The sequence below is a fragment of the Onychomys torridus genome, chromosome 23, assembly GCF_903995425.1.
Source record: "Onychomys torridus chromosome 23, mOncTor1.1, whole genome shotgun sequence".
Classification (NCBI taxonomy): Eukaryota; Metazoa; Chordata; class Mammalia; order Rodentia; family Cricetidae; genus Onychomys; species Onychomys torridus.
The window spans coordinates 3,270,520-3,285,075 of record NC_050465.1 but is presented as its reverse complement, the minus strand read 5'-3'; the positions used below and the strand labels follow the sequence as shown (position 1 = coordinate 3,285,075).

General features: G+C 48.1%; 1 protein-coding gene across 1 annotated transcript in view; it reads right to left on the bottom strand.

Moving 5' to 3' along the window:
- The window catches only part of Inpp5d (inositol polyphosphate-5-phosphatase D), a 111,010-nt gene that overhangs the window by 35,967 nt on the left and 60,487 nt on the right, over nucleotides 1-14,556 (bottom strand). Inside the window, exons 5-9 of the mRNA XM_036173709.1 lie at nucleotides 14,139-14,279; nucleotides 7,864-7,951; nucleotides 4,093-4,173; nucleotides 3,902-3,973; nucleotides 2,310-2,433 (exon numbers count right to left, since the gene is read on the bottom strand). Coding sequence (XP_036029602.1) covers nucleotides 2,310-2,433; nucleotides 3,902-3,973; nucleotides 4,093-4,173; nucleotides 7,864-7,951; nucleotides 14,139-14,279 — 506 coding nt within the window. The remainder of the gene's footprint in view (nucleotides 1-2,309; nucleotides 2,434-3,901; nucleotides 3,974-4,092; nucleotides 4,174-7,863; nucleotides 7,952-14,138; nucleotides 14,280-14,556) is intronic.

Genomic DNA, 14,556 nt, shown 5'->3' with positions numbered 1-14,556 from the left:
GAGGACCCAGGACCCCAAAACATAGCACCTTAACTGAAGGGATGGGGAGGCAGAAAGGACTTTCTAGTCTGTCTTTAAGCTGGTGATAAAGCCCTCACGTGACAAGTATTCTGTCCATACCTGGAGGGAAGGACATCCTACTGCCAAGACAAAGGAGGCTGAGAGGAAGCTGAGCTCCCAGGCCTGGCCAAGCTCCTCCCACTGCCCTAACTTCCAGCCCCTCTGTGCTGACAGTCTCCAAACCTGCCTGCAACACTGCTCAGCCATCCTCCCTGTCCCGGTTTCCCTGGGAGGGCTTCCACATCACATGAGACTTACATGTGAGCAATCCTCTTAGTAATCTGTCCTGGCTTCTGCCAAGATCTCAAGATGCAAGAGGGAAAAAGACCTTTTCCTCCCTGGTACTATCTTGGCCCTTCCCTGGCTGTACCCTACCCCTGACAGGGCCAGTGCCCAGGAGGGGCTCAGGAGAGGAGGCACAAGGTCAATAGGCCCCGTCCTCAGCCCCTACCTGGACATTCTGCCATTCACCGCAGAGCAGTGAGGAGATGTGCAAATCGTCCTCGTAAGCATGAATTCATGGCTTCTCATGCAGTCTCCATGTGGCATCCACTGTCATCATTCCCATTTTACAGATAGGCTGGCGGCACAGAGAGGTTAAGAGGCTGATGTGACAGGGCTGGCCAGAGGTAGAGCCTGGATTTGAAGGTGGGCAGTCAAACCCCATGTTGTGATGAACCCTCAGAACCGCCTGTGGCTCTAATTCAGCAGCCCCAGCGTCTAGCCTGAAACTTCTTGCTTGGGAGTTTTTCCAAAATCCTCTTCCTGAGATCCTTATCTTGCCCGGGAGGCTAGGGCATCCAAAAGCCTCTTTCCTTGCCCTCTAGTTCTGTTCCCACAGCACCCAGGCCCATTTCTGCTCACCTTCAAGACCCTGCGTCATTCTACATCATGGTGTTTGCCCTCTCAAGATCCTTCCCTCGGGCCCCTGCTGCTTCACAACCCGAGGTCTCAGCTCACGAGCTCATTGCTCAGCCTCCTGTCTGCTCCCTAAACCATTCCTTCTTCCCAAAGGACCTCTCCATATCATGCTGTTCTGTTTTCTTCAAAGCTTCCAAGTAGCTGAAACCACTGGGTTAATAGATTTATCTGAGTATTTATTCACCCTCAATGCACCAGAATACAAATTTCACGTGGGCAGGGACCATATGGGTCTCTTGCTGCCCTGGATACTGCTCTGCCCACAGCAGCTTCCCCACCAAGCTGTTGTGGGAATCATTCTCAATGTGTGCATAAATACTGGACAGTGTGATATCCGGAGCTGCAGTGGCTCAGCCGTGCCCATGGGGACAGCGGGTCTGAGAGAGGCTAGGTGCTGGGCTGTACCCCATGTGTTGTTGGCACAATCTTTCTCATCCCTGAGAACCAGAATCAGAAGCTGAGAGAGGTGGGTCAAGGTCCCTAGCTTCTGAGTGACAGAGCTGGGATGGGAATTTGGACCTTTTAGACGCAGAGTTCATATACTTCAGTTCCACAGGGTTAGAGCTTTGCTAAGGGTGCCAACTCAGCAGCTCTCCTAGCCACACCATCAGTACAGGGAAGAGGTGAGCAGTCACACACAGAGACATGAAATCCCCACCTATAAACACAGGACTGCTATGGGACAGTTGTGACAAGTAATTAATTTATAAACTCATTCCCAGGGCTATTGGCAGAGTATGCAGGGGAGACCCCTGAAGTGTGTCCTGATCGCAGGAAAGGAATTCCATAGGCAGAGGGAAGCTCGGAGAGCACCCAGGGACAGGGACTACTCTAAAAAATTGTGGGCAGGGACTGGCTTTTGCTGACAGTTGCTGTGGTGCCCATAGGCTCATATATTTGAATGCTTGCTTCCCAGTTGGTGGAACTGTTTGGGAAGACATAGGAGGTGTAGCCTTGTTGGGGCAGTGGGGGGTAGGCTTCGTGCTTTCAAAAGCCTGCAGCATGCCTAACTAGCTCTCTCTCTGCTTGTGAATCAAGATGTAGGTAGGCTCTCAGCTGCTGACCCAGTGCCATGCCTGCCCGCCTGCTGCCATGCTCCCCATTATGATGGCCATGCACTCTAACCCTCTGGAACCGTGAGCCCCACATCACACGTTTTATTTTGTAAGTTGTCTTGGCCGTGGTGCTTTTGACACAGGAGGAGAAACGTAACCGAGACACCTGTTGTTGACCAGCTGGTCACTGGTCACTTGTAAGAGTTCCCACACAGAACCAGAACATGGGGTGTGTGGGTTGGGGTGGGATGGGATGGGGAGCGGGTGGCTTACTTTTTTTGTGGCTGTAGAACTTGTCCTCGGAACCATCCTTGGACTTCTTAATGATGAGTTTCCCAGACTCAACGTCCACTTTGAGATGCATTTTCTGAGAAATCCCCAGGGACTCTGACTTCACCTTCAGAGTGTGAGAGATGCAGTCAGTGGCTGGGCTTTGGGGATGCCAACTCTGAACAATTTGTCTTCACGGCTGGGGAACCCTGGGTCAAGGTCCTAGGTAGGGCTATCTGGCTATTATTTCTAGGCCTTCCTCACCCTGGCCTGACACACACACATCCCACACCACCCTAGATTCCATAGCACGCCTGAAAATGGCCCACACTGAAGCGGAGCCAGGCTCGCCCATTGTGCAACCCAGCTGTTCCACCAACAGATCTGGTGGAGCAAACAGATGAACCGTTGGGAAACGGTTCATTCACTGATTAGTTTGACAACAGTTATTAATCTGATGTGTCATCTACTTCTGGGAAGAATCTTACTAATGGATTCACACTCTGGGGCCTTGTTACAATCTCTAATTGAGCATCTACCGATAATAATCACGAAGAAGACACTTGCCCAGGCATGTTCAGAAAATGAAAAATCCAAGCTGAGTGTGGGGGCACATTTAGGTGGAGGCTAGAGGAGGCTGGGTGGGGCCCTGTCTCAAACAAACAAGCCAACAAACAAACAGGAGTGACAGAGGAGTGGGTAAAGGAGCCTGCCACCAAGCCTGGTGACCCGGAGTCAATCCTGGGGACCCACATGGTGGAGGCAGAGAACTCATTCTTGCAAGATGTCCTCTTACCTCCACATTCTCCCTCTCCCTCTCTCTCTCTCTCTCTCTCTCTCTCTCTCTCTCTCTCTCACACACACACACACACACACACACACACTCCAAATGAATGAATAAACAAACAAACAAACAAACAAATAAATAAAGGTAAGATTTGGGTAGCTTTGGTGCCTGTCCTGGAACTCACTCTGTAGCCCAGGCTGGCCTCAAACTCACAGAGATCCGTCTGGCTCTGCCTCCCGGGTGCAGGGATTAAAGGCGTGCGCCACCACCGCCTGGCGGAAATCTATCTTTTGTGGGATTACTTTCAGGGATGAGGAGGGCTTTGGCATGGCTAGTGGGGTATCTCATGAAGGTGAGACTAGGTTGGGCAGGGAGCACCAGGATCATGGGGGCCCATAGAGAAAATATACCTTCCTGGGTCGCAGCCAGTCATTTTTAAGACACGAGAATTATTTTCTCTAACTGTCCCCTCCCCCAGACACTGTTTTATAAGCAGTCTGTGACCCTCAGCTTAATGTTACTCCTCCTTCCCATTTTAGAGATGACAAAGTTTAAACCACCTTGGGACCATTGAGGAGCTCTTTCTCTACAGGCTCCCCATAAAGGGGACTTCCATGATGCATTCAGGCAGCCATTTTAACGTTTGTCCATTTCCCAATGAGGTGGCTTCACTAACTACTGTTCTCTGCCACTGGGTTCCGTGTCCTTCTATGGTCCAAGTCAAAAGCCCTCTTTTCATAGGAGCCACAGTGCCCCCCCAAGGTGGTAGCTTTCCAGGTCAGGCTCAACTCCTTGGGAGTCAGCTTACCTCAAAGGTGACAGGAGGGATGAGGGAACACCTGCTGGGAGACTCAGAGCTCTCGTGCAGCAAGGCCTTGACCTGTGGATAGCAGTGATAAGTCAGAGTCACAGGGATGCAGAACCTGGGACCTGGACACTCTTGGCGCAAAGAGGAGACTACAGAAAAATCAAGAGGTGCTGTGGTGCCCCTGTGAGTACCTTATCTTCAATGGAAGACAGTAGACTAGTCAATTGGCTGAGCTTGGCCACCATGTTGATGGGGTTGGCTTCACTGAGCACCTAGGAAACCAAAAGGGGAACAACTGAGGTTTAGCTGACCATGAGCTGTGGGGTGGGCATTGGACACTTCCCATGCTGCTCCTTGTTCCATCTCCCACCCCCCAGTACCCCTGTTTGAAGACAAGGACTCTGTGGTATATATATATATATAAGCACCCCAAATTCCTCGTGGCCAAAAAATAGATCTTCAATTCTTCTCTTTAACTCTACCTCACCCACAGTGCTTCTCACCCCACCTACACAGTCCTTAAAACTCTGGGGCCGTCCTTGATCATCACCTTCCCGCCCTCCTACGTCGCCTGAGCCCATTTTCTTGCTCTACTTCCAAAATATACCCATCCCCACTGCTTAAGCCCTGGCTGGTTGCTTCCACGGCAGGCAGAACCGCAGGCAAGTTCCACACGCTGACTCTGAAGGTGCTGCAGGCTCAGATGCTCCACTCTGAACCACCCTCCTCCTCTTCCTCCTCCTCCTTCTGCTCCTCCTCGCTTCCGGTCTGCCTTGAGCTATACTTGCTAAGGAATATCCAGAGGCTTGGATCTCATCTGGGAAGGTCATCTTGCCATCGAGAACCCAGATCCGAAAACAGCTCCTCCCTGACTACCCCAGCTCAAACAGCTACCTGTCAAATCACCCTGCTGTGGTCTGTCTCAGTCACATGGGATGAAGCTGTTGCTTTCAACTGTGGCTTTGGTGTATGATGCCCCTGCTGGAATGTAGGCTCCAGGAGGATGGAGACCAAGAGCGCAGTGTTCAGTGTCCCAACACTGATGTCTGACCAATAAAGATGCTCAACGGACCTGTTTAGTGATCAATGGGGCCCAAAAGCCTATAGTCGCTTGTTCAAAGACACATAGCTAATAAATGGCAGACCGGGTCTGGTACCCATGTATGCTGGGCCTGACTCCAAGCATATATTTTTAGAATAGACATTTGCAAGGCTGAGGCATGAACTGCATGAGTGAGGTCCAAGTTCAAGTTCAAGCCCTGAAAAAAACAAACAAACAAAGCTAAGTTCTGAACTATCTTTTGCCTTGGCCATGCTCCCCTGCTGGAGAGGCAGAGTTAACAAGGTACCGCCACTGACTACAGAAGTAGGATGGACACACGAGACCTGTGCATGACTAACTTGAACACTGGTCCACACCACAGCCCTCGCTCATGTTCTCAGCCAGGCTACACTGGCTTTTGATTTGTTTTGTCTTTTGTTTGCTTGAGACAGGGTCTGGAGACACAGCCAGGCAGCCTTCTGCTTTCAGTCTTCCTTTCTTAGCATCCTCTCAGCCCGGCTAAGAGGTCTGCGCCATCTAACCCGGCTTTAGCTATAGGGTTTCCCTGTGCAGCCCTGGCTGTCCTGGAACTCTTTCTGTAGACCAGGCTGGTCTTGAACTCACAGAGATGCTCCTGCCTCCCACCCCCAACCCTGGAATGCTGGGATTAAAGGTATATGCCATCTCTGCTCTGTTCCCCACTGTGTAGGGTAGGACATTATTACATGGTCAAGGAACAAGTCAATGGGGATAAGACTGAACACGGGGGCAGTCTTGTATCCCCTACCCCTGTATCAGGTCACTCCTCTGGACTGTAAGGTCTGAGGGCCTATCAAGACAGATATATTCTTGGGGTTGACAGATTGTCGGTGGTTAAGAGCATTTTCCAATCTTCAAGAAGACCTGAATTTAGTTCCCAGCACCCATACTGGACATCTTACAACTGCCTGTAACTCCAGTTCTAGGGAATCTAACACCTTCTTCCGGCCTCTGTGGACACTTGCACACATCACACACACACACACACACACACACACACACACACACACACACACACCACAATAGCTGAGTGTGATGGTGCACACCTTTAATCCCAGCATGTGGATCTCTGTGAGTTTAAAAAAAAAAGAGATAAACATTTCAAACAAAGATAGACATTTCTCTGCTTAATGAGGGGTTAGTAGTGAGACTCAAATTCTACCCCGTAGAGGATGCCACCCTCTACCCTGTCACAACTCTGTCCTGCTTCCAATTGCAAGCACAGTCCTCCGTGCTGCCCGCTGGTCTTACCCTGGCCACTGCAGGCCCAACTCTGGAGACCTGGTCTCCATCCTTACCTATTTCAAAGATCTGGGCGTGCTCCCATTCAAGCTGTTTAAATGCCGGTGTTTGGCTGAGCCCATTTGCCTAGACTGGCATTTACTTTCTTAGAAATTAACCCATCCTTCACTTCAAACACAGCGAAGAGCCAGTTTCCCCTGCTCTGATGAATATTTTTACTTGTATAAATAGAACACAAATACATTTTCCCTGTAAAATCTTTGTGGGAGACCAAAATAGGCTACCTCAAAATATTCTCCTCTGGCGTATTTCAAGATGGCTCTTCAGAGCAACAGCAGACAGGGAACAGCTCTGAAGAGTTGTCCTTTTGTAAACAGATCTCAGCCGGCTCCGTTAGGAAGGTCAAGGGTGACAAGAGGCCTCTGCCCTCTGTCTGGTACTGGGAAGTTCGTGTGCACAGGACACTTGGAGCAGGAAGAGACTAGCATGATCCTTCACCTATTTGGCTTTCCTCTTCAATTTTTTTTTTTTTTAAATTGGAATCTTGTTACGTTGTCCATACTGGGCTCAAGTAATCCTCCTGCCTCAGCCTTCTGAAGAACTAGGACTCCAGCAGGTACTACCTTGCACAGCTCATCTATTATCAAGGCTGCTATGAAGACAGCCTATCTTTCCAGGAATTGCCTTCCTTATGCTCCCAAGAGCTGCATGGCCACTTGATTCCAGCATGTCAGGCTCTAAGCTCCGTTTATCTACCCTTTTTGCCTGAGGGTGGCCTAAACGTTGCCATCACAGGGGCTTTCTCAGAGCCCCACATTTTTGTCATACTCCCACTTATGTGCATAATTAACTGTCAGCTTGTTCTGGAGCCTCAGAATATTAAACCTCCAGATTAATTCTAACACCCTAACAAGCTCACGCTCCTTGGCGGGCCCATGTCTCTCCAGTCCTACTGGTCACATGGTGGTGATCGGCATCCTCTGGCCTGAAATCCTCCTGGCTTGATTTCTGGCTGTAGCCTTGTACCCTCATCCCCTGCTCTGTCACATGCTGTTACAGCAGCCAGAGGGAATGGCGGGAGCTCACACCACAGCAATGTCTGCACCGTGGACAGAATTCTCTTATTGTATTGTGCCACATTTCACCATCTTTTCTTTCGCCAAACATCTGATTTCCTGTCTTCATTACAGAGACACAGACTCAGTACCTAGCCTTGTGGTGTCTCTTAGTGCCCACGGGATCCCTAAGCCAGCTTCCCACACAGAGGGCTACTTGAAGGATGCAGGTAGTCCTTTTTTATATATTTATGTGTTTTCAGTTCTTCTCTCACACGATCCATTCCCACTGCAGTTTCCCCTCCCCCTCCTCCTCCTCAAGGACCTTATGGTTTCTTTTCAATTTCTGAGAAGAAATGATTGGAACGGCCCTGCTTACTTCCTCATCCAACACCAAGTAGTTTGTCTGGTGGGCGCACGGTCTGACATCAGAGGGTGGCACGGAGGAAATGTCTTCACAGGTCGGGGTTCCCCCCACCCCCACCTCAACATTAGATTAGCAGGACCAGGGTCCCTGGGGTGCTCGCCAGCTCTCCCCTCTCCCCAGTGCAGTGAGTTCATCTTTCCAAACCCAAACCCCTTACCTGAGGTCGTGGGCGAAGGCCTGGGGAGAGCTGCTGGTCACACAGCCTCTGCAGAGACTCCAGGGATGGGAGGGTCCTGATGACTTCGCTGGCGGAAGAGCGTCAAGGTGAAGTCCAAGAATTAGTGGGAACTAGAAGCACTCAAGGCAACACAGGCTGCAGACAGGTCACACCCCAGTGGCAGATCCCATAACCCTCCCCAGTAGGACATGCCCGGGCAAAGATCAGCCATCCCGTCAGCCTGGCCAACCCTCCCACCCAGACCCCCACCCTTTCGATTCCTACCAGACTGGAGTATAACACACTCAGCATTATATAGCCTGTAGAAAACTCCAATCTGGAAACATAAACTACTTCAAAATTATTTAAGAACATCTTCCCAACCTTTAGTGTTTGTGGAATCACACACACACACACACACACACACACACACACACACACACACACACATACACACACACACCTCATTTAAAATGCAGATGCCTAGGCTTCATCATGATTTGGTCTGGAGAGCCATTTTTTTCCCCCCAAGATAGGGTTTCTCTATATAGCTTTGCGCCTTTCCTGGAACTCACTTTGGAGACCAGGCTGGCCTTGAACTCACAGAAATTCGTCTGCCTCTACCTCCCGAGTGCTGGGATTAAAGGCGTGTGCCACTACCGCCCGACCTTGGAGAGCCAATTTTTAAAATTCATTTATTTATTATTTGTATGTGTGTGTTTCTCCATCACATTCTACATTATGTTAGGGAGGTAGGGTTTCTTGATAAACCCAGAGCTGGCCAGTTCAGCTACTCTGTCCAGCCATCTTGCTTCAGGGTCTTTGCTTCCGGCATACCAGTGAGCCACCACACCCATCCGGTCTTTATGTGGTAACTAGGGATCTGAACCCTGGTCCTTAGGCTTATGCAGCAAGAACTTTATCCATTGAACTGTCTCCCCAGCCTCCTGGAAAGTACATTTTAAATATGCAGCATATGAGCAACACACTAAATGGATTTGGCAGATAGCATTGTATATTTATATGTATCTATGTAACAATAAAGAACATAAGAGGGGAATTTGAGTGAGTGGAGGGGACTTGGGAGTAGTTGGAGAAAACACAGGGAGGGAAAAATGATATAAATACAGTATTCGCATATGAAATTCTTTTAAAAAATGATAAAGGAAGCTGGGAGTGGTGACGAACGCCTTTAATCCCAGCACGAAGGAGGCAGAGGCAGGAAGAACTCTGAAGGCTAGCCTGGTCTACAAAGTGAGTTCCAGGATAGCTAGGACTATAGAAAAGCGGTGGGAAAAGGATAATGAAAAATAAATAAAAAATTCGACTTTGGGTGGAGTTCCCTGTGTTCAGATTCAGATCTCCTGGCAGAACTGGGTAAGATGAATTCTCTGTCTCCCCACTCCCCGAGACAGAGTTTCTCTGTAGCTTTGGATCCTCTCCTGGAACTCACTTGGAAGCCCAGACTGGCCTTGAACTCACAGAGATCCACCTGCCTCTACCTCCTGAGTGCTGGGATTAAAGGCGTGCACCACCATTGCCCAGCTCTTTTTTTTTTTTGTCACATCCTTTGAAGCCTAGTGGGAAGTGTTAAGTTTGATTTTTCACTTAGCATTTTTTTTTAAATTTACTTAACTTTATTTCATGTGCATTGGTGTGAGGGTGTCGGATCCCCTGGGACTGAAGTTACAGACAATTGTGAGTTGCCATGTGGGTGCTGGGAATTGAACCCAGGTCCTCTGGAAGAGCAGCCTGTACTCTTAACCTCTGAGCCATCTCTCCAGCCCCGCTTCACTTAGCATTTTACAAACAAAACAAAAAACTGTCCATGTTTCTACATGCTTAATATTCTAAAGTTTTCAAAATAAGCTGCCAAGAGATGTGCCCAAATTGACGTCTAGAAGTTTAGGTTAGTGTGAGATTTGTTATTATAAATACTGTTCTGAACAAGGCTGTTCGTATGGCCTTTCTTTTCTTATTTCCTGTTACAAAGTTAGAAGCAGGGATCGTGGTTTTATTTCAACATCCTTGGGACAGCAAGGTGGGTGGGGGTGGGTGGTCGGGGGTGGGTGGGGTGAGGTGGGTGGGGGTAGGGGGGTGGAAGTGGGTGGGGGTAGGGGAGAGCGGGGCCGAGCTGCCAGGGCTGTTAATGTCTTGACTGACTTCTGTTGCTTTTACTGCTTTCCCTCTATCTTTCCCTCTGTTTATCTTTCCCCTAGAGCCTCTGGCTCCCCCACCCCTACCCTTCCCCCAGGGTCTCACGTGACCCAGGCTGACCTCATACTTGCTGTGTAGCCGAGGATGACCTTGAACTTCTGATCCTTTTGCCTCCATTTGCCAAGTGCAGGGATTATAGGTATGTGCAGTCACATGTGGTCTAAGTGGCATTCGGAAATGAACTCAGGCTTTGTGCACACACACTATGCATGCACTCTCCACCGGATTCTCTCTCTCTTTTAATGTCCATAATTATGTCCTACTTGAGGACTGAGCACACCTGGGTCCTGAGTGGGCTTCTGTATTAATTTCTAATGCTTTAAGTATTTTTCTGTGGTTGATTTCTACTCTATTTCTCTTTAAATAAACTGCCTCTTTCACCAACTTTCTGTTAGGAATTTCATCATTTTCATACATTGTTACAAAGTTTACTTAGTGCTTTTTTGCATTATCATACAATTTTCATTCTAGATGTATTAGATGCCATTATAAAGTGATTTATAACTTTTTATTCTTCTATTATCTTTTCTCTAGCAATTCCTTATATAGTATAGTTAGAAACTTATTAATATTCACTAGGGAGTAATTGTTTGCTCATTAAAATTCTCTCTCTCTCTCTCTCTCTCTCTCTCTCTCTCTGTGTGTGTGTGTGTGGGGGGGGGTATAGGCACACGTGAGTATGCAGGTACACCTGTGCCTGTATGGAGGCCAGAGGAAGATGTCAGGCATCCTTTTCTATCCTCTTTGCCCTATCCCCTTGACACAGGGTTTTTCAATGAACTGAAGCAAGACTGGTGGCCAGCCAGCCCCAGCGATTCTCCCATTTGTCTACTACAGTGCTGGGTGGGGTATGGGTGAGGTTCTTTGTTTGTTTGTTTGTTTTGCTTGTTTTTCTGAGACAGGGTTTCTCGGTGTAGTCCTGGAACTCACTCTATAAATCAGGCTGGCCTGGAACTTGGAGAGTCATCTGCCTCTGCCTCCCGAGTTTTAGAATTAAAGTTGTGTACCACCACTCACAAGTTGTGGGTGATTAATTTTTTTTTTAATTTATGTGCATTGTTTTGCCTGCATGTATGTCTGTGTGAGGGTGTCCAGTCCCCCAGAACTGGAGTTACAGACAGTGTGAGCCACCATCTGAGTGGTGGGAATTAAACCTGGATCCTTTGGAAGAGCAGCCAGTGTTCTTAACTGCTGAGCTATCTCTCCAGCCCCATGGGTGGGTTTTTTAAACTGAACATCGTGGTACATACTTATAAACTAAGCCTTGTTAAGTATAAACTAAGGCAAGAGGAGAGAGAGAGGTCAAGTCAGGATGAACTATGTATTGAGACCCTGTCTTAAAAAGAAGGGGGAAAAAAGAAAGTTTTAAAAATTAGAAAGTGGGAGTCTAGGGAGATGAGTCAGCAGTCAAGAGCTGGCCGCTGCTGCGGAGAACCAAGTTAGATTCTGAGTACCCATGCAGAGTGGCTCTCAAGGTCCCATCATTCCAGTTTCGAGGAATCTGTCACCTTCTCTGGTCTCTCTGGATACATGCACGCACGTGGTACACATACAGATAAGGAGGCACACACACAAGTACACACAAGTAAAAATAAACTTAAACATACAAATAGTAAAATATAGAAGTGAATATTTGCCTATCTGCACATCTATGTAAATAATTCCTTTTTAAAGTGTATGTTCTGTATGTGCACTATTGGTATGACTCATGACTATGGTGGTCAAAGAGGACGTCAGATCCCCTGACCTAGAGTTACAGCAGTTGTGAGCCTCCCTGTCGGTGCTGGGAACTGAACCCAGGTCCTCTGCAAGAGAAGCAAATGTTCTCAATTGCTGAATCACTCCTCCAGCCCCTGATGCCTTTATTGGTTGAATCTGTCACTACGTTGCAGTTTTCTGTATGTTGATTTTATCTTAGTTCTCAGTCCAGGATGCAGAGGAGGCCCTCAGTTAGGGCTTGCTTGAGGGTAGGTGAACACATGAATGAGTGAATGCACCTACTGTTTAACCAAAGCACTTTCAACACTGGGTTTATATGGGATACACCTGCAGGGATGTCAGGGGGCAAAGGAAGCCTTTTGTTCCATCTCTCTATTCAGCAAAGTCTCCATGCCTGGCCACCACCTGATCTATAACAGTGAAGAAATGTGTCAAGAACATTCCAGTGTTTTGAGGGACTTGAAGTTAATTATTCAGTAAATAGAGCTACAGAAGCTTTTTACACGGATAGAATGTGCCAGAGAGGCAGGCTCATCGGGGAAGCTGCTGTCACCATAGTGATGAGGTGAGGCAGGAGCTGGGGAACTCAGTGTTGTGGGGCGCTGTAGAAGGGTCTAGACAGAGTCTAGCAAGGATACAGCAAAGGTCAGAACCTGTGTCCAGGCAGAAATAACAGCTTGTTATGAGCCATCACAAAATGATATATATTTATATATTTTCAAGAAACGGCCCTTTGTATGTGTTTTCCCTCAGTGATAAATGATTTGTAACAATGGAACAAAATACAGCAAGAGACCTATAAAAATGACAGCCCCGAGTCCAGCTGGCTGTACAACAGCATCAGCTGAGGAAGCCAGGTCACTGAAACAAATGGCTGGCAGGCCAATCTGACGACTGCCTGGTTTGTCAAAGAAATTGTTTTGTTGCATTTACCAAATTCAAGTCTACGCCTTTAAGAGCCTTTAACAGAACAGTGAATTAGATTACTGATGATGAAAGACTCTTTTCTGAGTATTAACCAAGCTAAGATTGGTACAGCACCAGAGAACTGGAAACTGCTGAAAGTATACCAAAACGTGAAATTGTACAGGCCAGCGGCAAGCCCTCACACATGTGAAATGCTTCCCCTCTCTTTGTGAGGGGTTTGTTTTGGCTCGGTGGCTGTTTTCAGTTGCTTCCTGGTGTTACTTTTCCACACCAAGCTGTAAGTATTTGAAATATTCCCTGCTAATCCTCACACTGCAGACCAGCCTGACTTTTGGTCTCCTAACAATAAAAATGCAGTTATGAGGTTGTTTTGTTTTGCTCTTTGAGACAGGGTCTCTCTGTGGCCCTGGCTGTCCTGAAACTCATTATGTAGACCAGGCTGGTCTCAAACTTACAGAGATCCACCTGTCTCTATCTCCCAAGTTCTGGGATTAAAGGCAAACACCACTATCGGCTCCAACCAAAGTGAAATTTAAAATGTACAATCAAGAGAACTTTTAAAAAATCCTAAGTTTTACCCAGTCATTCAATAACTTCAGTACTGGGGAACTGATGTTTCCGTGAATCGGCTTACTTTAAAAACTTCCGTCACCAGAAGACTTCAGCCATCACCACCCATACACAAAATGACTTGAATTTATTCCCTGCTGGTGCCATGATATGCTTGTTCGTTGGATGTGGAGGCTGCAGGACGGAGGGGAAGTGGTGACAGAATTCTAAGGGGCTCCATCAGACCGCTGGGATGGCTCAGCGGGTCAAAGTGCATCTGTGCAGGTCTCACGACCTGAGTTCAATCCCAGATCCCAGTAGGAGGAGGGAACTAGCTCTGCAAAGCTGTCTTCTGTCCTACACATACAGCATAGCACATGTGTGCCCCCACCACATAAATAAAAAATATATATTTAAGGACCGGGTCCTGAGCAAAGGACTGGCAGTGTCCCTGATTCTTCTTTACAGAGAAACTGTCCCTAATTAACTTGAGTGAAAAGGATCAAAAGCAACAGCAGCAAAACCGAGACAGGATCGGAACACTTGTATAACACGCACAAGGCATGCATGCACCCCCCACCTCCCCAAACAACAACAACAACGAAGAACAAACAGATAAGCAACCTCTCCCAGCCCCGTTAGAATCAGATTCTATGAGAACAGGAGCTTCAAACAAGCATGGAGCTTCCCAGGCTCTGCCCACTGTCCAATTAGTGAGTGCAGCAGAGACATCTGGAGAGAGAGGAGAACCCAGGGTCGCTTCAGCAAGTGCCTTCTCTTGCCATCCTCCTCTGGGGTGCCATGATCCACTGGCTCCCATCCCCTGTGACGCCCCCCATCCCTGCCTCAGGGGCCTCTATTACCTGTGGAGGTCCTTGCAGAGCAGTGAAGTCAGTTTCTTCAGGTGAGGGAGGTTGCTGGAGCCCGTCTTCACAAAGTCAGAGTCCAGGACAAGCTGATTGCTCACATAATCCTGGATGGCTTTGAGATGCTCCTCTGGGAGCCTGAAAATCAAGAGGGAAGTGAAAGCCTGATTCACCTGTTCCAGCCACAGCGACGGTGACAGATCAGAGATACCTAATCTTTGGTTGAGACATCTTTGGAAGATCTGTGTGCCTGTGTGAAGAAGGTCCCTCAGGTGGGACTGCAGAGGCAGAGGAGTAGATCAAAGCCAGGTAGAACACCTCTTGGGATGAGCACTTCTGGGTACTGTTGGAGGGAACTGGTAGGATGAGGGCTGGGAAGTGGTTATTCTTCCTTCCTCCCTTCCTTCCTTCCTTC